General features: G+C 43.9%; 1 protein-coding gene across 1 annotated transcript; it reads right to left on the bottom strand.

Annotated features, from left to right (window-relative positions):
* Positions 1-1,545: 1,545 nt before the first annotated feature.
* sim1a (SIM bHLH transcription factor 1a) lies at positions 1,546-21,190 on the bottom strand. The gene is made up of 11 exons (XM_031873841.1): positions 21,016-21,190; positions 16,780-16,859; positions 14,457-14,546; positions 14,269-14,377; positions 14,098-14,183; positions 13,049-13,248; positions 12,775-12,881; positions 11,973-12,120; positions 6,071-6,233; positions 4,496-4,907; positions 1,546-3,286 (listed from the first exon to the last, which is right to left on the bottom strand). Exons 1-11 carry the CDS (start codon positions 21,188-21,190, stop codon positions 2,592-2,594), a joined length of 2,265 nt encoding a protein of 754 aa, XP_031729701.1. The 3' UTR covers positions 1,546-2,591.
* Positions 21,191-22,020: the final 830 nt, after the last annotated feature.

The raw sequence follows: 22,020 nt of genomic DNA, 5'->3' as shown, positions 1-22,020 counted from the left end.
TTAAGTGAATGAGGACGATATTGTTGATTGTCATAGTGTTCAACCAATCAGATCTTTAGTTTGACATGTTGGGCGTATTCTTTGATGTGTCAGAGCCTGCTAGCTGGCCTACAAGTACGTGATTGGTCAGTGAGCTAGCCTGACATGTTGGGCGGTGACAATCCCAATATCTGCTGCCTCTGTCAGCGGACATTTTCAGCCTCAAACACATTAAAACGTATTCAAGAAATACAACTGGGGAGGCTCGACTGTCTTCACTGGCGTCCATGAATGGAGAAGGACTTCTTACTGGAACTAAAACACACGGATGTACTGAACAACCGTGAGATTAAACTCTTTATTAACAAAGAAAGGAGGATGCACTTTGTCTTTAAATAGTGAACAGCAGCTCTGGTAAGTTAAATGCTTTTGTTTTTACATCTGCAGTAGTGTTTAAGTTAAAGTGTTAAAGTTAAAGTGTTTAAGTTAGTGTTTAAGTTAAAGTGTCAAAGTGTTAAAGTTAAAGTGTTTAAGTTAGTGTTTAAGTTAAAGTGTCAAAGTGTTAAAGTTAAAGTGTTAAAGTTAAAGTGTTTAAGTTAAAGTGTCAAAGTGTTAAAGTTAAAGTGTTTAAGTTAAAGTGTCAAAGTGTTAAAGTTAAAGTGTTAAAGTTAAAGTGTTAAAGTTAAAGTGTTTAAGTTAAAGTGTTAAAGTTAAAGTGTTTAAGTTAAAGTGTTAAAGTGTTTAAGTTAAAGTGTTAAAGTGTTTAAGTTAAAGTGTTTAAGTGATCGTCTTTGAAGATTCATGTGTTTTTAAGTGGACTCATTTTCCCTCGGTGTTGACAGACGAATAAATCCGTCACTAACAAGAGCTCAGGTGTTGTGTATTTCCTGGAGGAAGTGATAGCGTTACTACTGTGTTCATGTGTCTATGGTGTCGTTTTTATGATACGGCTAATATTGTTCCCTCTGATGTGAATAATATTTGAATGGCCCGTGCTCTTCAGTGTGCGGTGGAATACGCGTTTTAGCTCAGCAGTTTTTTTAATGCATTGTCCGTTAATGACGCAGCATCCCGTGCGCGTATTCATGTATCTACACTCTGCAGTTAGTGTATTATTTATAGGTGTTGAGCTTAATTTGTAGACAAAACAAATAATAACTGTTGCAGGACAGCAGTGAAGGCCCAGTTATAAAATGCACGGCCCGCCACTGACAGCCAATAATCTGCTGCCTTAAAGGAACATTCTGCCATATCGCTCTCCATCAAGTCTTTATTTGCCAGAGCAGCTACACATAACCTGTGCAAATTTTAAACGGATGAGTTCTATAAAGATCCAAATGGAGATATTAGCTAGAGACCAAAGCCGTGTTTTGTTTCAGGCTGTAAGGTGGCCATTTTAACACGGTGGTCTCTGGGTTTAGCGGCCATGAAATCAAATAGCACTTCAACGTTGGCTTCATTTGGTATCAACAGCCATGTCTGTTGTTAAAGACTTGCATAAAGAAAAGCATGACCCATCTCTGCAAAAGGATTTTATTTTGGTTTCAGTCAAAAACACACTCAATATACAAGCAGACTGGATTTGATTGCAGCTATATTTCAAAAGTCATAAAGAAACATTTAGTTAATAAATACATTTTGCCCATGTCCATAAATGTGGTGGTGTGATTTTCTTTTCTCATCATATTTACAGAACACCATAAATAACTTCACGAGATGGAGCACATTTTAGGCTTTGACAAAAGGAAAATAAGTAAATCCAAACTTATATGTATAAATATAGGTTCATCTGAGGCGGACACGAAGAGAAAACTTGAATCCTGTTGTTCAAACACGCCCACGTAACAATAATGAACAGTGGCTTCAGGAGTCATAGTGAACACAATCAAGCTGCCTCACCGGCCACTCCAATGGGTTACATTGCATATGGTCTGTTGGTCTTCCTGCAGTCACTCAGATATGATCATGGAAACAATAGAACATGTCCTCAGATGATACTCAGGTTATGGTAGAAAATCAAAATGCTGCAGAATGTATATCAGGTGGTTCTATCGTCTTGCCAATCAAATACTGTATCAGATATCAAAGCAGCAGACTTCCCGTGTCCCCCATTAAATATGTCCAACGGTATCATGCTTCTCACTCTACAATCATATTCATCATGTAGCAGTCATCAATGGGCCTCTTTCTTTACTGCAAGATACCAAACGTGAGAGAAAAGACACATCTAGAGAATGGCTTTGCATATTAGTAACATTAACAGGACTTTATTTCAGGGCCAAGCTGTGCTCCGCATTGTGAACCATACCCAACCCTGTCGTCTCTCCTCCAACAAGGTGACCTCTTCACAAAATGTCCATCTCTCATAGTGCAAAAGGTTACACACACTGGGAGGATGTGAGAGCTGTTTCCCATCGTACTCATTCTTTCCCCCTTTTAACAGACAGCCCATTAGAGCTGAATCGACGTTGTGTTGCTGTAGTTTAGCTCTATAATGAAGCATCTATTTGAAGAAAGAGATCGGTCTGATGGAGAAACGGGCCAACAGGATCCACAATAAGGCTTAGTAGTAGTGTAACCAGCTCTGTGTGACTGCGTGTGTCAGATGAGTGTTAGCTGCCGTTGCTGATAATGACAGAGGTGCCTTTATGTCCCGGGGTCTGCTCTGCCGGGATGCGAAGGTGAGGGCTCACGTCGTAGTGGGTGGGGCCCGTGCTGGTGGAGGTGCAGTAGCCCCGGAGGCTCTCTGGGTCATAGAGGTTCTCCAGAGCGTAGCCCGTCAGGGAGTAGGCTTTATGCTTGTCCAAGTAGGGCCGCGGGTGGGTGTGGGGGGGGTAGAGGGCCGAGGCGGGGGAAGCCGAGCACGGACCCGGCCGACCAAACGGGTGGTGCAATGGCAGAGAAAGGGGGGATGGGTCCGTCTGGAGGTAGTCTTTGGGCTTATGGTGGTGCTCAGGACCTGGACTGCTGAGTCTGGACAGGGGGGCGGGACTAGGAGCAGGGCTGATCACCTGACTCAAACCTCGACACACAACGGTCTGCAGAGGCTCCTGCGTATACTCAGGAGTGAAGCATGGTCCGGGGCCCTTGGGCAGCCCGTTGGCCGGCCCCAGCGGGCCCTTGCGCAGCTGAAATCGACTTTCTTCTTCCTTGATCATCTGCTGAGTGGCCCGGATTAGAGTCTCGATCTTGCTGGGTTCCTGCGGGCTACGCAGGTACTGGTCAGCCTGGTACCGATCCCCCGAGTCACTGGCTGATCCTCCATCTGGAGAGCTGACCACGCTGTCCTCGTCCCAGTGGCCCCGGCCTGCAGGAGGACACGATGCCAACAGTCAGTGCACAGCAAAAGATACCTTACTTAAATGCTGTTTCAACAATAACATTATATGCTGGGGTTTCAAGTCCTGTTCAACTTTTGACCAATTTGTTGCTGCTTTTAAAAGGTTTACACTTGAATTGTAATTCCTGTTTTCAAGATTCTTTACCAAGTTGGTGGTGTACAATTTATTATTTTAGTACTAAATAACACTTCAGTAAATTTATATCTATTTGCTTATTTGTTACATGTTGTAGATAACAGAAGGATCCCAGTTATCGGATCAGTACTAGGTATCAGTACTGAAAAAGTCGGATCAATGCGTCCCTAGTCACTATAGACTGTAACTGATTAAGATGGAATACATTCATCTTCAACAAATTGTATATAAGAGGTGACGAGTGCCTCCTTAAATAAGTGTTGTGAGGGGACCACTGTGCCTCAGAGCTGTTAACCTCTGACGGTTCTGTGGATGAGAGAGACCGGGTTGTGGTCCGACGGACCAAGAGGAGCTGGCGGAATAGCACAGAGTCATTGGGCGAGCGTTTTGTCACCTCTCGTGGCAGTGAAGACTTGCTCCGTGTTAACTCAGAGGTACTTTTCTTCAGCTTACATGGTTAACACAAATACCTAAATTACAGTCTGGGTTTGAGCCTTCTGTGTGCGTGATGTGGGTCAGAAGCCGTGGCCCCAATCTCATTGAAAACATTAACAGCTGTCGAGATAAATGATTGCAACTGCACTTTGTGTCATCAGCCCTTCTACCGTATGTCCTGGGCTCATAGGTGCGGAAGCTGGAAGTAACTGGACGTGTTGAGCAACTCAGGCTTGAGGTCTTGCATAATGGATCAAATCTCTAGAAGATCCAGACTTCCATATTCAAAGGAAAAACACATGCTCTCAATTAAAGGAGTAGAAAAGATAGAGAGCAACACCGTGTCGCTTCAGGACTTTTCTGGTATCAACATATGAGGACATGACATGAAACAACAGCAGCACAGAATGCATTCAGAGTGTTTACTGTATTGAGACGACAGACTTTACAGGAAGCACCTTTAATCTATCTCTCAGGGGCCCTGGATTAAAGACTATCAGCACAGAGTACTGGTTGCTGGCAGTTTCAGTCTCAAAGGGTCAAGGCGTTAACCGTCCATACAGTTGGGTCTCTACAGGGGACACTGCCCAGGTCTTAGTCCTCACCATTGTAGCTGTGGACGGCTGTGATGTGCGGTGCACTGCTGTCACATCCCTCGTGGTTCTCCGAGGAGCTTTTGCCCAGTGGCAGGATGGACCGTGTGGTGCTCCACCACGTGTCCCTGCCAGGGGGAGGAGCTCCTAGAAAATAGCGGCCCGCCTCACATCGGCCTCGCTCACAGCTCTGACCTTGACCGTGTGCATGGAGCTGTGCGTAGCCGTCGCTGGCGCTGTGATGATGCTCTTCGGACAAGCTGTAGCAGAGCGTGCGGGAGTCGGGGACCTGCCTGTACACACAGGAGGCCTCCAGGCCCTCGCTCTGCTCCAGCAGCTGAGGGGAGGCGGAGTCTGTGAGTGGGCTGCTGCCCCACGGACTGTCCTGGTCCGACTCTGAGCGCTCCGTCTGGAAACTAGGATACTGCACAGAGAAAAGTGTGGAGGGAGACAATAATATCTATTATAGAAAGCCTCTATGAGCCACATTGGAGATGCTCAATACTTCTGGATGTTTGACACCTTATCAACCTGAGTTGTAAACAAACCAAGCAGCTGTTTAGAAACAAACAAGCTATTTAATAATCTGAGCACCTTCTCATCATTCATATAATGAATGTATTCATTAAAGTATTATTAGGCTTCTTGTTTTAATGTTAGCATTGTTTCTACTTCCACTGGTTCCCTAGACAGAGCTAGGGAACCAGTGGTTCGCTCTGTATACTTACTGGCTATCAAACGTTCCCAGGACAAGGCCAGACTCTGTGTCAAATTTGGGATAGTGCTCCACAGTTGAGATAGCGGGTCACATGACACACAGAAAAACGTTTTTCCCACACATATCCATCACAAACGAAACTGACTGAGCATCCAAAACAAATCAAATTTGTATTCAAGACAGTCACAGGTGTGAAGTAAACAGTCTGACAGGTTGTAGTCAAACTCATCTGGAAGAGGAAAGATGACCAAGTCAAATGATCACCCACAATCCATTATAGATTACAGATTCCTCTCCGGGTCTACTTTGGTGCACTAGTTGCACTAGTTTCCCTGTGAAATGAGGGTTTATTGCCAACATCACGAGTGCTCTCTACTGTGGTGCATTCAGGGTTGCTGTGGCAACAGGATCAGTAAGCTAGACGTCCCTCTTCAGAGCTACATCCAGTTCTTAGAACCGGAGGTGTTTCCAGGCTGTACAGGATAAAAAAACAAGCTCCAGAACCACCTCGACTGACTCTTTCACTGTTGGAAGAGCACACAGCCTCATGTGGAGGAACCTCATGTGGGCTGCATTCTTTCAGTCATTACACAAATGAAGTGCTTTAGATAATCTGGCTAACCTGTCATACTTGTTCCCAGATCTCATCAATGTTATCATAACCGATAGAAATGACAGACAAAACTACAAAAACAACAGCCAAGTCTGTCATACAGGTACCTCACCTGAGGAACTTCAAATTGCCAAAACAAGGCATCACACCTGAATGAGTAAGCGCTACAACAGGAGATGCTACCAAAATATGTAGTGCGTCATCGTGCGTGTGTCTTGAGGCTTAATGACAGTCCAGTAAGACATGCAATCCTCACCTGAGTGTATGGCGAGAGCCTAGCTTTGGTCTTGGGCCGGGAGACTCTGCTCTTGGGAGTTCTGCAGTTCTCCGTAAGGCTGGCGGTGCTGCTGCTGTAGGGGAAGGAGGCCTTGGACGTGGCCTGGTCCAGAGAAAGCTGCAGGCCTTTATACTCCGTCTCCCTAAAGACAAAAGCATAAGTCCATGCGGTGCATTCACAGTACTATTATTTATGTTTTTCATTTGCATGTCATAGATTTAATACGCTCTATAATTACACCAGGAGGGATCCCAGCTGCCTGGAAAGGCTGTTTATTAAAGAACACAAACAGCCCATGTGTACCTGCGTGTTTGGGTTTTCTCTTGGCGCAGAAACGCATTAACATCTGTTTAGCAATTAGAGCCTCATCATGGTGCTGAGAGGGCAGTGGGTTTGTGTTCCTGTGTGTGTGGGAGTGGTGGGGGTGTGCTGAGGGGGCTGGAACGGCTGTTGGGATGCTTGTTTTACCAGAAGGATTGCAGCAAGGCCTTCAACAAACACTCTACAGCGGGAGAGCTGTCCAATCAAATACACGGGGAGATTAAAGGCTATGTCTGGCTAAATCAGGCCCAGAGGAGAAGCTGGGATGTCTCACTCCGGGGAAATGGGAATTGATTTCCTGCTAAGGTGTTCTACAGATCTCACCACGTACGACCAGTTGATCTTGAGAACAGGAAACCTGGACAGGGTTTAGTTGAGACAAACAGTGACAAATGTTAGACCTTAGTGCTGCGTTCGACACCATTGACCATCACATCCTGTTACAGAGACTAGAACATTTGATTGGCATCAAAGGAACCGCACTAAGCTGGTTCAAGTCCTATTTATCAGATCGATCTCAGTTTGTAAACGATGAAACGTCGATGAACACCAACGTTAGTCATGGAGTTTCACAAGGTTCTGTGCTTGGACCAATTTGATTCACCTTATATATCATAGATCATATAGATCAAGCCAGATGAAACCAACCAGCTCGCTAAGGACATAAAAACCTGGATGACCTGCAACTTCCTCATGTTACACTCAGACAAAACTCAAGTTATTCTACTAGGCCCAGAACACCTCCGACATCAGTTATCTAATGATATAGTTTCTCTAGATGCCATTGCGCTGGCATCCAGCAGCACCGTAAAGAATCTTGGAGTTACCTTTGATCAGGATTTGTCTTTTAACTCCCAGATAAAACTAATTTCTAGGACTGACTTTTTTCACCTACGTAATATTACAAAAATCAGGCACATCCTGTCTCAAAGCAATGCAGAAAAATTAGTTCATGCATTTGTTACCTCTAGACTAGATTACTGCGATTCCTTATTTTCAGGCTGCTCTAATAAGTCTCTTAAATCTCTCCAATTGATCCAGAATGCTGCAGCTCGTGAACTAACAAGAACTAAGAACTAAAGAGATCATATTACTCCTGTATTAGCTTCTCTGCACTGGGTCCCTGTAAAATCTAGAGTAGAATTTAAAATCCGTCTCCTTACCTACAAAGCCCGAATTGGTCAGGCACCATCATATCTTAAAGACCTTATAGTACAATATTACCCTACTAGAGAGCTGCGCTCCCTAAATGCAGGATTACTTGTGGTTCCTAGAGTCTTAAAAAGTAGGATGGGAGCCAGATATAGTTAGGGCTGGCTCAGGTTTATAGTTAGGGCTGGCTCAGGTTCATAGTTAGGGCTGACTCAGGTTCATAGTTAGGGCTGGTTCAGGTTTATAGTTAGGGCTGGCTCAGGTTTATAGTTAGGGCTGGTTCAGGTTTATAGTTAGGGCTGGCTCAGGTTTCTAGTTAGGGCTGGTTCAGGTTTATAGTTAGGGCTGGCTCAGGTTTATAGTTAGGGCTTGCTCAGGTTTATAGTTAGGGCTTGCTCAGGCTTATAGTTAGGGCTGGTTCAGGCTTATAGTTAGGGCTGGTTCAGGTTTATAGTTAGGGCTGGCTCAGGTTTATAGTTAGGGCTGGTTCAGGCTTATAGTTAGGGCTGGTTCAGGTTTATAGTTAGGGCTGGTTCAGGCTTATAATTAGGGCTGGTTCAGGCTTATAGTTAGGGCTGGCTCAGGTTTATAGTTAGGGCTGGTTCAGGTTTATAGTTAGGGCTGGTTCAGGTTTATAGTTAGGGCTGGTTCAGGTTTATAGTTAGGGCTGGTTCAGGTTTATAGTTAGGGCTGGCTCAGGTTTATAGTTAGGGCTGACTCAGGTTCATAGTTAGGGCTGGTTCAGGTTTATAGTTAGGGCTGACTCAGGTTCATAGTTAGGGCTGGTTCAGGTTTATAGTTAGGGATGGTTCAGGTTTATATTTAGGGCTGGCTCAGGTTTCTGGTTAGGGCTGGCTCAGGTTTATGGTTAGGGCTCACTCAGGTTTGCCTTGGAAATATCATAATTTCCCAGAGCACCAGTTCTTCAAAATGCATGTTTAGTCCAACGACCAGTCCATTACCACAACGTCTTCAGTCCACCATCATACAGGACAGAGAAAAGCTGATAATCCTCACAGTGCACAAGCTTAAGTCAGACAATGTTCTGCATATCTGTTTGAAAAATTCCAATTGATTGTTTATTTGTTTCAGCTCTAGCCTATTATGTATATATACGAGTGCCCATTGGTTAATGCAAACATTGATTCAGAACCACACAGTGATGATACTGTGTGAGTGGATTCCATTGATTTAATAGAAAGAAATGGTTGCAATGTAAAGCATTGGTCCCCAACGTTTTTTATCATACACCCCTTGAAATGAAACTTTTAGAGGCCTGATGAGATGAAATGACCAAGTATATCACAAGAAAAACAGATAAGAGAGAAGTTAAATGGTCTGTCTTATCCTGTTAATTATTTCGCGATTTCTTCTGTGACATGTTGAGGAGTCCCACCTCCGAGGCTGAGCACTAGTGCTCTACATGACTTAATGTAAAAGATGGATAGATAGATAGATAGATGTATACTTTATTCATCCCCAGGGGGAAAAGCAACACGTAGAGCCCTATTCTCTCTTTCTTTGTATATACATGGATTGTTGAACGCACTAAATATGACATAATGAAAGTGTTTGTATTGGGTACTGATGCTGAACAAAGAGGGTCGGAGTGTGTGCGTTAGACAGCAGAGTGAAGAGTTAGTGCTGAACACAATAGGAGACAGCACTGATTAAACACACAGCGTAACTGTAAAAGGTGGGTATGCGCTTTTTGCTGCAGACATGCCTCTATTGCTAAATCACTGTCAGGATGTGGTGGTGGTAGCAGGGACAGGAGGTGCACAGGTTATCTGAGCTGAACACACAGTGGGAGTTCACATGCTGGTGAAGAGGCCTTATCACCGCTCTTATCCAAGCCTGCAAACACTAAAGCTACAGGAGGTTAGACGCACCCAACACTCCACAAAAGAGTTTGCTCCTGTCCACTTCCCACTGTCTGTCCTTCGTCCCACGTATCACGCAAAACAGAAAAGGAAGCATGCTGGCTCATTCCGTACAGTAGGGCTGCACAGTTGATCAAATGTTCATCGTAATTTTGGCTTCCTACAATAAAATGATCACGGTCGAGTGTTGTGTTTAAAATGCTCCTCTCAGAGAAAACTCTGCTGCATATCAAATCAAGCACTTCCTAAACTAACAGCCAGGGGACAGGGGACAATGGAGATGTTTGGGCTTCACTGTTGGGGAGCTGTGATGCTGCTGTGTGTGCACCCTGCAGCAGAAGTCCAGAGTAGAAGACTAATATACTGTCTATAGCCAAAGGAAAATGCACTGAATTCAGGTGAAGAAGAACTTTATTTGAAGTCTTATTTTGATGCAAATATGTGTCAATTAGCAGGAATGTAGCGGGACGTAAAAGTGAAAGCAGTGCTGTTTATTTCATTTTGTGTTAAAGGTTTTGATGAAAGATCATTTTATTTTGCTTCTGGAAGATTCTTATTTTGATGCAAAGGGCTGCATAGCATGGAAGTGACAGCAGTGCTCTGCTGATTTAAATGTGAAATGAATAATCGCGATACATGATCGTGATCTCAAAATCGACCAAAAGAATCGTGATTATCACCCTCACCTACAGCACCAGAACGAGGAGGGCAATACAGCTTGATGCCCCGAGCAGCAAACTGGAGCCCATGAACGCTCATCAAGTTCACAGCCCATCAATTAAAAGGCCGTGAACACAGAGCTGCTGTGGATGTGATGTAGGAGGGAGCTGCTCTTTATGGGCCGATTCATTCACACGCTCACTTGTACATCTGTGAAATATGCACATCAGGGGTAATAGAAAAATGAGATAATGGGCAGTAAACGGTATCCCTCACTTATTAATAAGAGCGTAATGATTACAGTTTGACTTTATTGGAAGGGATTGAAAAGTAGCAGCTTGTGATGAAGATTTTAGAGGCGACCCAGTGCTGTCAGACTGTTTGCGATAAGCTTCAGCGCCTGCTTCTGTTTATATATATTCTGCCAGTCTTAGATAAACTCCACCAGAGAGGCCTACACAGGTAACAGCCAGCACATGAGCACACAGACACCGAGACACAAGAGAGCAGACACCGTGATAGAGCAGCAATGTCAGCCTCCATCAAAAGAAAGAGCGGGAGAGTTCTGCTTCTCCTCAAATAAATCATCATCACGCTTCCTTTGTTTCAAACTCACAACAATAAAGAGTAAAAAACTGAATATGACTTCAAAACTTTCTTCATTGTCAGATTTTGCAAACATATATCACATATTTCCAATTAACCTCCCGTTAATTGCTTCACAGCAACTGTTTGCTTAAATCTATAGGACCAACCCTCATTATCTTCTCAACGCTCACACTGACAGTATAAGAGAGAACTGTGCTCACAGACTGTCCTCTGATCCACGTGTGCGTAGGACTCCCTAACATTCTCAGCTATTCTAGTGATAAACAGACATTCAACCGATAGTGAGTTTGTGTCAAAGACTTTTACATGTTTCCAACACTCACACTTGACGTAACTGGGATGTGTCTATACGCTGCTGTTAGGTCAAAAGGGCTGGATGGTCAGCAGTGGGCGTCTTCCATGCATCCATCACTTCTCTTTAATTATATCAAAAGGGGTCATGTTTCAGCCTTCACATCCATGCTGCTGCTGACGTGCTGCCTTCACTGTACGGCCAAAGAAGACAACGTAAAACAACAAACTCTCAATACGTTCTGACTTCTCTACACTGTCGGTGACGTTCCAACCCAAGCCTGTTGGCTCCTCCTGAAGACTCTCATCTTAAAAAAGGACCCAGATATAATCTTTCTTTATTCTATAAGCTCACTCGTTTCCTAACACAGAGGACACTAGTTTAAAACGAATGTTACTCAGACAAGAGGCCAGAGTACATTTGTTGGGCACATTTGGTGCTCTGTCAAAATAAGAGCATTACTATGGGAGAAGTAACTGGCTCAGCTCATCAATGGAGATGGAGATTTGTTGGATTTGTTTGTATTGAATGATTTGACCAGAACATGTCATTAGTCATTCTTACAATCTGTAAAGGGGGAGGGAGAACCTCGAAAGTAAATACCTAAAATAATAACAGCTGTGTTCACATCCGCTCAGCCACTGGGCTTAGAAAACGAGAAGACCCCTCGGCTCTGATTGGTTGATTTTCTTCAGGTGCCATGAGGAGCAGAAAAAGGAGTCAGAGGAACATGATGTTTCCTCAGACTATCTCTCTCATGTTCTTCTGTCAGTGGATACAGGGACAGTTTGAACAAATGGGACAAGTTATTCGTATTAAAGTTACCAACTGTAGCTGTAGCTCACTAGATCGCCAACCGTATGTGAATATATCACTGCAAACAGTAGATACAGCTCGTTGTGTCACACACTCTCAGTTAGTGACCATGACGGTCAAGTTGTGAGACACAGAGACAAATACTCACGTGAGAACATAGTTGACGCTGACGATGCAGTGAGGTCGAGATGAGCGGCTGTTGTGTACAATGGTTGCATAACTCTGAACCCAGACCCAGCCGCCTGGCTTGGCCAAGAAACGGTAGTACTTAGTAGTGACCTGACCTTTGACCAGTACTAGAACAAGAGGGGCAAGGAATTACAGCAGAGGATTACTGGGGGCAAAACAAATATATATCATAGCATTTACTAAATGACACATGTGAATGATTGAAATGTTACTGTCAATAAAACAGCTTCATATGAATGTATGTAATGAATGTATGTATCTATTGCCTAATGGTTTAAAGAACAATATAAGGTAATGTTGCATAAGAACATCACATGACCTGGCCTAACACAAGATAACATCATATCACACAACTAGAAAATATGAAGTAACATCATATAACGACATAACATATAAAACACAATACATTATCGAGTGCTGCAGGAATGAATCCTAAAACCAGGAAACGAGTCAGCATGTCTGCCCTTCGTCTCAAACTCAACAGGCTGTTCTTAATAGGTTCAATAAGGTCTGTGACCTGAACAGGTGGGAAATGTTTACAATTCAAATGATAATCCTCCCACAGGTCCTCTTCCTGTTTCAAACAATTCCAATTCCTGCAGTAAAATGGAACCAGGAACCATGCTAACTTCTGGGTTGGCCTGAAACAAACCGTGTCATCCATGTAGCACATTGTATAACCAGGTGAGCTGTGTCTGTTCTGGAACAGTGTGTGTGTGTAGAGAGAGATTTTGTAGTACGGTAAAACAAACCTAACTCACACAAGTGATGAGCACATCGCAGATGGAAGGAGTCACAGCTGTGGACGTGATGATAGAGAGTCTTCTCAATGAGATCCTGAGGCTCGTAGCCCGTCAGCTCTGCAACCCTGAGCAACACACACACACACACACACACACACACACGATCACATTCACTGGGTTCACTAAGCCTTCCCACTTTTACACACACTAACCACACCCACAACATATGTAACATACAAACAAGCAGAAGAAATCACAGCCAGAACACAGACCACTGTCAAACAGAACGTACCGTGAGTCCAGGAAGATGAGCTTCATGTCCAGGCTGGCTCTGAACATGAACATGTTGCTGTGCAGTTTGATCTCCGTCACGGCGCTGGGCGGCAGCGAGTGGCCGACAGCCACCAGCCCCACGTTCTGATAGCAGCCGTCAAACGGAGACATGTCCAGGCTGTACTGACGGATCTTCAGGTAGCCACTACAGTGGATCACCTGGACCAGGAGTTGACAGACGGATCAATCCATACAGGTTTACTGTTGCCCTTTAGAGTTTGATCTGCCACTATTAGTAATTCATCAATGAACATGAATGATTACCAAGTTCTGTTTCTGTTCTTCCTTTTTAAAAAGACATTCTCAGCCTTAGTTTTACTCCAGTAGGAAATAAGTTATGGGTTCTTTGTGTGAAGTATGTCACTCTGAACCAAACATACAACACATACGCAGCGTTGTGTACCCAGGTACTACTCTGCATCTTGTGTTCAGACAAACGGTTGAACCTTGAGGCCAACGTGGAGAATTCCTGCTCACATAAATGAAAAAAGTTTGAACATCTACAGTTCCATGACAAGTGAGAAAACTCCATCTGCTGCTGAGGATCATGTGAAACCATCAGAGGCTCTGGATCCAAGAAGAAGAAGAATCATCTCCTATAGTGTCCATGAGCCTTGTCAACATGCTATGGATATTATGTCTCCAGAGGATGAACCCTCATGATGTTGGTGACTTAACCTTTCAACTTGTCAACGCCATTAGGTAAAAGATTCCACTTTTATAGAAATAAATGACATATTTCAACAGGCTTGTTGCTCTGAAATTGACTTGTCACATTCATGCTCCCTAGAGGGTGATCCCTCTGCAGTCTGGAGACACTACTAGCACCACCTCCAGGACAAAATGTGACCGTTGCACACAAGAAAGCATGTAATCTTATAAGAAAATCAACCTTGTTGAGCAGAATCCTGTTTGCACTTTGTATTTTGGTAAATGGAATGTACTTGTTTAGCTCTCTTCTAGTCTTCTGACCACTGAAATCACAAGACAGGTGCACAGCCCTCCTACCTTGTAGCCTCCACAGGTGAGACCAGCATTTCTTTTAGCAAGGACACATTTCATTCTCAGAAAGAAGGAGCGTTCCATCTCATACTCTGCAGAGTTAAAAGACACGCATGTTATTATGCTGCATGATGGGTCCTTGTCATATACAGAGCAACACGCCTGGGGGTCGCTTACCGTGGACGAAGTGTGAGTGGTAAGGCTGGTGTGCTGTGAGGACGGCTGTCATTTCATCATGGTCTGCTGGATGGATGTATTCATAAATGCTGTTTCCAGTCAGCTCTACCTGTTGAAATGAACATTCACCTCAGAACTGTGACTCGCCAACACACCAGAGGACATCACACACAGTTCGTCAAACCAACCTGCGACAGGCCCAGGTGGACCGATGCTGTTTCTGAAATGTACATTATTTTACCATCCGGAGCAACCACGAAGATGAAGCCATCTAATGTCTGAAAGGAACAGCAACAACAGATATGAATACATATTTAATATCAACAAAGGGCAGAAAATAATTATCCTTTAATAAAATCAATGTTATTGTGTTAACGTGTATAAACTATACTGTCTAATTATTATGATTACATCATTAAACTCTGTCACAGCAGACTGATTGTTGTAACAACATCATGAAAAAAGTTTGAAGACATGAAATGAACAAAAATAACAATGTAGCTCTAAAGGAACAGCTGAACTACACAGTTCATACCCGTTGATATGGTCAGCTCACACTAATGCTGCCTGGTACTACAGCCCTGCAGTACAGCCCTCGGTCCTCCACCTTAGCTAGGTGTAGCCTACCTAAAATACTCGCAGGTCAGAGGAAGACTATACTATTATCAGCATTTGTAATATTAACTGATAAATGGAGTCTCTGGAGAAATGAAGCGCTGATTTAACCAGCAGTGTGTTTCCCTCGCTGCTAGCTTGTAGCTCTAGCCCCCTCTTGTAGCAACCATGGATGTATAAAGAGAACTGGATGCAGTCATTGTGCATGAAGCAAAATACAAATCTTCAGCGTCCATGGGCCCATAGAGCTGCTCTAGTGGTTCCTTTCACTGTGCTTCCAAACCCTGGCTCCAGCCTTGGTCTCATTCACAGGAACACAGGAAGGAAAACAACTCTGGATTCAGCTTTTAGAACCCAGTGATTTAAATAAGGGCTGTTCAAGTGTTCGTACTGGGAAGTTGACTATCTTGAATGAAAATGGTCCACTAAGTTACAGACGTCTCTTTTCAATGTAAGTCGATGGGGGAAAGTCTTTCTGCGCTGGCGTCACGTGACGGACCTGGGACTTGTAATTCCACCGTTTGGCCACTGTGTAAAATCTGCTTCAAAGCCCGGTGCTCTTCCTGGGGTATTGGTAACCACTTGTCCTTACTCTGTAGTGGTCTTTGGACAGCACACAGTCCTATTTGTCAAACCAGCTGACCTACAGCCCTAGATGACTATCCTGTAGACCTGTTTGAAAGCATGTAGCCTCGTGGTTTGGAACGTTTGACAGTCCTGTAGACCTGATGGCTTACATGTAGCTCAGTTTGGCTCCCTTCTATGTCTGTGTGACCAGAGCTAGCCAACCTGTGGTCTCCGTGGCCAGCCTGCAGCCCTGTAGCCCTGAAGTCTTGTAGTCATGTAGCTTTGTAGACCTGTAGACTTGTAGACCTGTAGCCTTGTAGACCTGTAGCCTAGACCTGTAGACCTGCAGCCCTGTAGCCCTGCAGGCTTGTAGCCCCGCAGCCCTGTAGGCTTGTAGGCCTGCAGCCCCGCAGCCCTGTAGCCCCGCAGCCCTGTAGGCTTGTAGGCCTGCAGCCCCGCAGCCCTGTAGCCCCGCAGCCCTGTAGGCTTGTAGCCCCGCAGCCCTGCAGCCCTGTAGGCTTGTAGGTCTGCAGCCCCGCAGCCCTGTAGCCCCGCAGCCCTGTAGCCCCGCAGCCCTGTAGGCTTGTAGCCCCGCAGCCCTGCAGCCCTGTAGGCTTGTAGGCCTGCAGCCCCGCAGCCCCGCAGCCCTGTAGCCCCGCAGCCCTGTAGGCTTGTAGCCCTGTAGCCCCGCAGCCCTGTAGCCCCGCAGCCCTGTAGGCTTGTAGCCCCGCAGCCCTGTAGCCCCGCAGCCCTGTAGGCTTGTAGCCCCGCAGACCTGTAGCCCCGCAGCCCTGTAGGCTTGTAGCCCCGCAGCCCTGTAGCCCCGCAACCCTGTAGGCTTGTAGCCCTGCAGCCCTGTAGCCCCGCAGCCCTGTAGGCTTGTAGCCCCGCAGCCCTGTAGGCTTGTAGCCCAGCTCCACTGCGTTGCTGCTGATGTTAGAGGGGCTTTAGGACAGACTGAGGCTCTGTGCGTGACCAGGAATGTGTTCAGCTCATTTCACTCTTAAAGCACAAGAATGACGGCAGCAGGAGGCAGACGACACCAAACCACACTCACATACACACACACACACACTCACTCAACACACACACACACACACTCACTCAACACACACACACACACACACACACACACACACACACTGTCTACCTATAATAATAAAAACATACATTTCTTGTCAGGGTAAATGTTACAAAGGGCTCAGCTTTAAATATGTTCTAATGCTTCTTCTACTGAACATTTCAGGGCCTAAGTGACCAAAGCCCAGAGCCCACATCTATTCTTCCAGTTGTTTTGAAAGTGCAGAGCTGAGAACAAGCAGTGTTCACCTGTAAGAGATGGGCGCCCAGTTCCTGGTTGACTCCATCCACAGAGCTGCGGCTCACATGACCCCAGGACTCCCCAAGGCCTGCAAACAAACCACACGCACGGGGAAGACAAGAAACGAAATGTCAGAGTTTACAATGAAAGCTGAGGGGAAACAATAAAGAGAGGGTTTAGCCTGTACGTCTGCTATTAATAACAGAAGTAGATTCATGATTAGTCCTTTTATTGTAGGGGCACTATCACTACAACAGATGAGGCTTTAATTACAGAAAAACAAATACTGGTAAGAAACTGATTTTACACACTAAGGCCTTTTTCATTTATTATTTAGCACACAATTATTGAATATAATTTTAACACAGTTAACTGCATCATATGATCAAAAAGAGAAACATTGGATCAATAATAAAAGATTAACACAGTTTTTGTGTCAATTTAATACATAAATCCTACAAGCTGTATCTCCTGTATAATGTAAATAAATAATAAATATGCATATATATATGCATATCCATATGCTGTACATATTTACACATTAAATATATTTCTTTGCACTATTTATATTGTTTGCAACTTACAAAAACACATATTGTGTATTTTTGTTAATGTTATTGGTCATTGGTGGTGTTTCTCTCTCTATATATATATATGTATATATATATATACATATATCTATATGTATATATACTGTACATATATATGTATCCTGCCTTTATTTGTCCAGATTCGTTGCCCTTGTTATTTGTATTAAATAATAAAGCTCTTGTCCCATGCGGCTAGCAGCTTATTATAAATACCGTGTTTCACAGATGTGTACAGACAGCACCAGTGTAAAGTCAGCCCGCTGTGTTGATAGGCAGCTCTAGAAATTAATCGAGTTATTGTAAATGTAGCATGAAAATATATGAGGTGAAAATAAGCCGTGAGAAGGCGCGAGGCACAGAGCCACGCAGACAGAGCGCACCGGACCCGTTCACTTGCACATCCCGCCGCCTCGCGCTTCATACGGAGCTCATATGGACTTCACGTCGGTATAAAGCGACCCGATGAAATGAGCCCACCAAACAGCCACATGGAGGGACATGATGCTCATAAGCCGGGCCTACATATAAAGACAGGACCTAATAACGAGTGTACTATGATGTCACCAGCTGGCTCTCACGCGCCCGCAATGCTTCAATTAGGCCCCCATAATAATTATAATAGACCAAATTATTATAATAATTATTAGTTATTATTGAAAAAGTGCTGTGATTGTGAAAAAAACGAGTCAATGAATTCCCAACCGGAAGAAAAGAAAACATACAATAAATACAAATGCCGTTCATATCCTGCTTATATTAGATTAAGGTTAAAAAAACTCAAACGACAGAAAACGAAAAGCATGTTGCTGCAAATAACCAGCGACACAAAGAGACAGCGGCACGCGGCACATACAGCTATGTCTGGAGCACGTGCTTCACAGCAGCGCTGTTGTAAAGAATAATGAGGCTACAGTGATATATATCTATATCTATACATCTGTGATGTCCACATACATTCATTATTACAGACAGGAGGGTTCTGCTGCAGCAACGAACGGTCATCTTGAACCTAAACCCAATAAAACGCGCGTGCGTTGATGACGTGAGGGACTTTTATTGTGAAGTTGGTGTGCAGGCTGCAGGAGTCAGCAGTCTGCACATATTCCTCTATTAATATACATTTACATCCACGCAACGTGTTACTCACTAATCATTTTCATTACGCCATTATCTCCATTATGTCATTTATCAACAAGCCTACCTCGAATGCTTATTATTATGTTTGAATCATTATTATTGTTGTCATTATTTCATCGTTATTAGAAGTGTCCGCGTATTATTATTGTTGTCATTATTTCATCGTTATTAGAAGTGTCCGCGTGTTAACCCTTAATAAGTCTATTATTCGTGACCCGCGCATCGACGCACAGTGAGGCGGGTACATTCAGAAGGAAAACGTTCAATTAAACACATTCTTTTTCATATATACATCTATATCTATATAGATATAGATGTGAAAAAGAATAGATATAGATATATATATATATATATAGACATATACACACACATACGGAATTGATTTGGAAGAAACGTGTTCAAATAACTAAATTATATTAATAGATTATAAATACATTTTGTAAATCGATCACAATTTGAGAGCATAAATAATTTGCACAATTAATTCAACATTGAAAAATCCGTTCAGGTCAGCAGCGGCATAGAATTATAATCATCAAAGTTAACACATTGTAAAACATAATTCAAATGTAATGATAATAATTATATTGATCATAATTAAAGCATTTGTGTTTATTGAAAATAAGTCTTAAGAGTAACGGTGAGGTGAGGTTCTGACGTGTTGAGAACATGACGCAAACAAAAAGCTCCCGTGGACTAAGTCCCGTCATAGAACAGCAGCCACGCAGTCCCGTTCAAAAGGAGGAACCATGAGCTGGATTTATGATTTTAGTTTTTGTATCACCATAAAAAGATGTAAATGACTGTAATACACAGTACAAGTTCTCTGAAGTGTGTGGGGCGTCATGTAATTTAACCCAGGATGGACAACATGGCTGAGGTCAAAAATCACACTAGTGACCACTCTGAGTGTCATAACCCCCCCCCCCCTGCTTTAAACCAGCAGAAGGGTTCAACACAACCTGCTGCCTGTGAGCTACATGCTCCTTCAATAATTCAGAGAGCTTGTTGCCACATGTGAAACAGCAGACATCTTCCTGTGAAGCTCTGCAGAGAACACATTCATGCAGACACATGTCTCTGTACTGAGCATGGATCTCTCTCTGCAGTACAGTGTGTAGGAGAGAAGAAGACCCCAGACCCCCAGACCCCAGACCCCATCCATCAGTCCAATTCATCCGGATTCTACACCAAATATTTACAGCTCATGTTGCCTGGCTGTTTTTGGAATCCTGCTGTGGTCCAATCATAAGAAGTCTCTTTTAAGAAGCCTACATGGTATTGTGTGCGTTACAAGTAGAACCTGCAGTATTTCTATCTCACTTTCTCTCTTCCACCCAGCCATGTACATAATAATACTTTGATTTCAAGCTGATTGGATATGATCAAATAACTGGATCCACCTGCCTCGTGTTGTGTATATTTGCAGTAATATCTGGTTATATTTTTATAGTGGAGATATAAAAGACATTGTCATTAATATAGAAGTATAATACAACTATCCAGCTGATCCTTCTTCCCTGTATTTGTTACCTCTATGTTGACAGTGGCTGTGGTAATATAATGGTAATAATGAATAATGTGCTCAGTGGTCATCACAGATTTAGAGTAAGAACACAGATACTTGTCATGCGTCCTGTTTCCTTTGTCCTGCTCTACTGTTACAAGGAGCTCCATATGTGGAGGATCACACGTGCACGCACTAATATCCGCGGCTCTGCAGCAGTCACGCAGGATGGAGCCTCAGCTCAGCTAATCTGCAAGCAGGGCCCGTCATGGGCCCCGGACAGACGGACGGAGGGACACAGGAGACTTCTGCTGCTGACTCCATAAATGAATTGACTCATGTATATATAATAGATACTGTATTATGAGACAGATACTACTGGCACTCCAGGGAGAGATGTTTTAATACCACGCGATCAGGACAGATGTAATAAAAAAGGCATTATTCAAAATGTTTCTATTTCCTTTAGAATAAGGCTATTTCAGGGATTAAGAGCAGCCTCCCGACGGCTCTTATTCATGTACAGACTATTGTACCGCGGCTGTGTTTAATAGGTCAGTCACATTTAAACCGAGGAGAAACTGCTTTTTCATTTATTTAAACTGATGAAAAAAAGTTACAAATTACCAGCTAAGAAATTACTTTTAGCCACTTATTAAAAAGGACAACGGAAAATAAAAAGATTTAGTGTTCAAACCGTATTATTTAAAAGAAAGAAAATACTGAAGAAGAATCACGCAGATGCTACTACTATTATAGCCTGTGACAATACAATATCAACCCTATTTATAGGAATAAGATCAGCAGTTTATTTTCACATCTATTCATATAATTGTATCTATAATTATATATATACAATATGACACCGTAGTAATTATTATGTTCTTGTTTATATCAGTATGCTCTTGTACTTGTATTTTGATGAAGGCCAAAGGTTCTTCTTTTTGTTGCCTTGTTAATAATGCCCATGAGTTAGGCTCTCTATATAATAATCTTCATAATAATCTCACCTTCAGGAAACACCACTCTCATCTTCAGGTAGCTCGTGGTCAGCCGGATGATGGACGCTTTGTCCAGCTGGGAGGTGATGGCGGACGGAAGCGGCAACAGTTTGGCCAGTTCATAAAACTCACTGTTCTCCTTCTCCCGCCGGGTCCGCGCGGCGTTCTTCGACTTCTCCTTCATGGTGTCGCCTCTGCTCGTCCACTGTCGGTCCCGCTGCGGTCACTCAGTGTCCAGGTGTCTCATAGCCGTCTCCACGCATAGAACTAGATGTGTCCCTCTGGTCCACCTAAAATCCACAGCTGTCGGCGCGTGAACACACTCCCATATTTCCAGGTGTTCCAGTGGTTTGCGACGAGCGGGAAGCGGCTAATTCCTGGCTTTGTGAGGGTTCTTGTGGCGCTCTGGTCAGCCCATTGGGGGCCTCACCGCAGACTTGGATCCATCACACCTGGTGTTGAGAGCCGCTGGGGTCATTGGGCCATGGAGGAGGACACATGTGGGATAGAGACATTATCTGGGTGAGCCATCACTTGGTCCGTCTATAAAACACGATACTAAGTCACTACGTACAACTACCAAGGACACTTGTTTGAATCCATCTACACAGTGTAGTGGCGCTACTTTTAAAATTCACATTTGACTACATGCTTGTTCGCTTACCTCCGCGCAGAAGGCCGACAGTTAGCTAAACTGACGCCCGTTGGGCTTCAGTGTCCGGCAGAATGTCTCCATCCTGTGCGCTTCTCTGGACAGGAGAGCATCCCTTCTCAGTGCTGCGGGCTCGAAGACCCGCCCACTGCAGGCAACACTTCCCCTATTGGACGATTGGATAACCTATTGACCTATCTATTGGCTAGTCCGTATAATGACGCCCTTCAGAAGGAACGGGGATTGGCTGGTGAAAACATTCACCTCTGGCACAAACTGGAACGAAAAATCCCCCAGAGTCCGTTCACTCTGCGTAGATCTCCTCAAAAAATATGTATTTTAAAAGATTTAAAGGCTATCAA

The sequence above is a fragment of the Anarrhichthys ocellatus genome, unplaced genomic scaffold (assembly GCF_004355925.1).
Source record: "Anarrhichthys ocellatus isolate YVR2014 unplaced genomic scaffold, GSC_Weel_1.0 scaffold75, whole genome shotgun sequence".
In the NCBI taxonomy this organism is placed as follows: Eukaryota; Metazoa; Chordata; class Actinopteri; order Perciformes; family Anarhichadidae; genus Anarrhichthys; species Anarrhichthys ocellatus.
The sequence above is the reverse complement of the archived record's forward strand: the minus strand, read 5'-3'. Positions and strand labels throughout refer to the sequence as shown.

Excerpts from the sequence above, each read along its gene's own strand:
- sim1a (XM_031873841.1), bottom strand. The coding sequence starts at position 21,190 with ATGAAGGAGAAGTCGAAGAACGCCGCGCGGACCCGGCGGGAGAAGGAG. Across the intron at positions 12,121-12,774 it reads GCGATGTGCTCATCACTTGT|TACTGGTCAAAGGTCAGGTC; the intron begins GTGAGTTAGGTT and ends CTCTTGTTCTAG. Across the intron at positions 6,234-11,972 it reads AGCGTCAACTATGTTCTCAC|GGAGACGGAGTATAAAGGCC; the intron begins GTGAGTATTTGT and ends TTTTGTCTTTAG.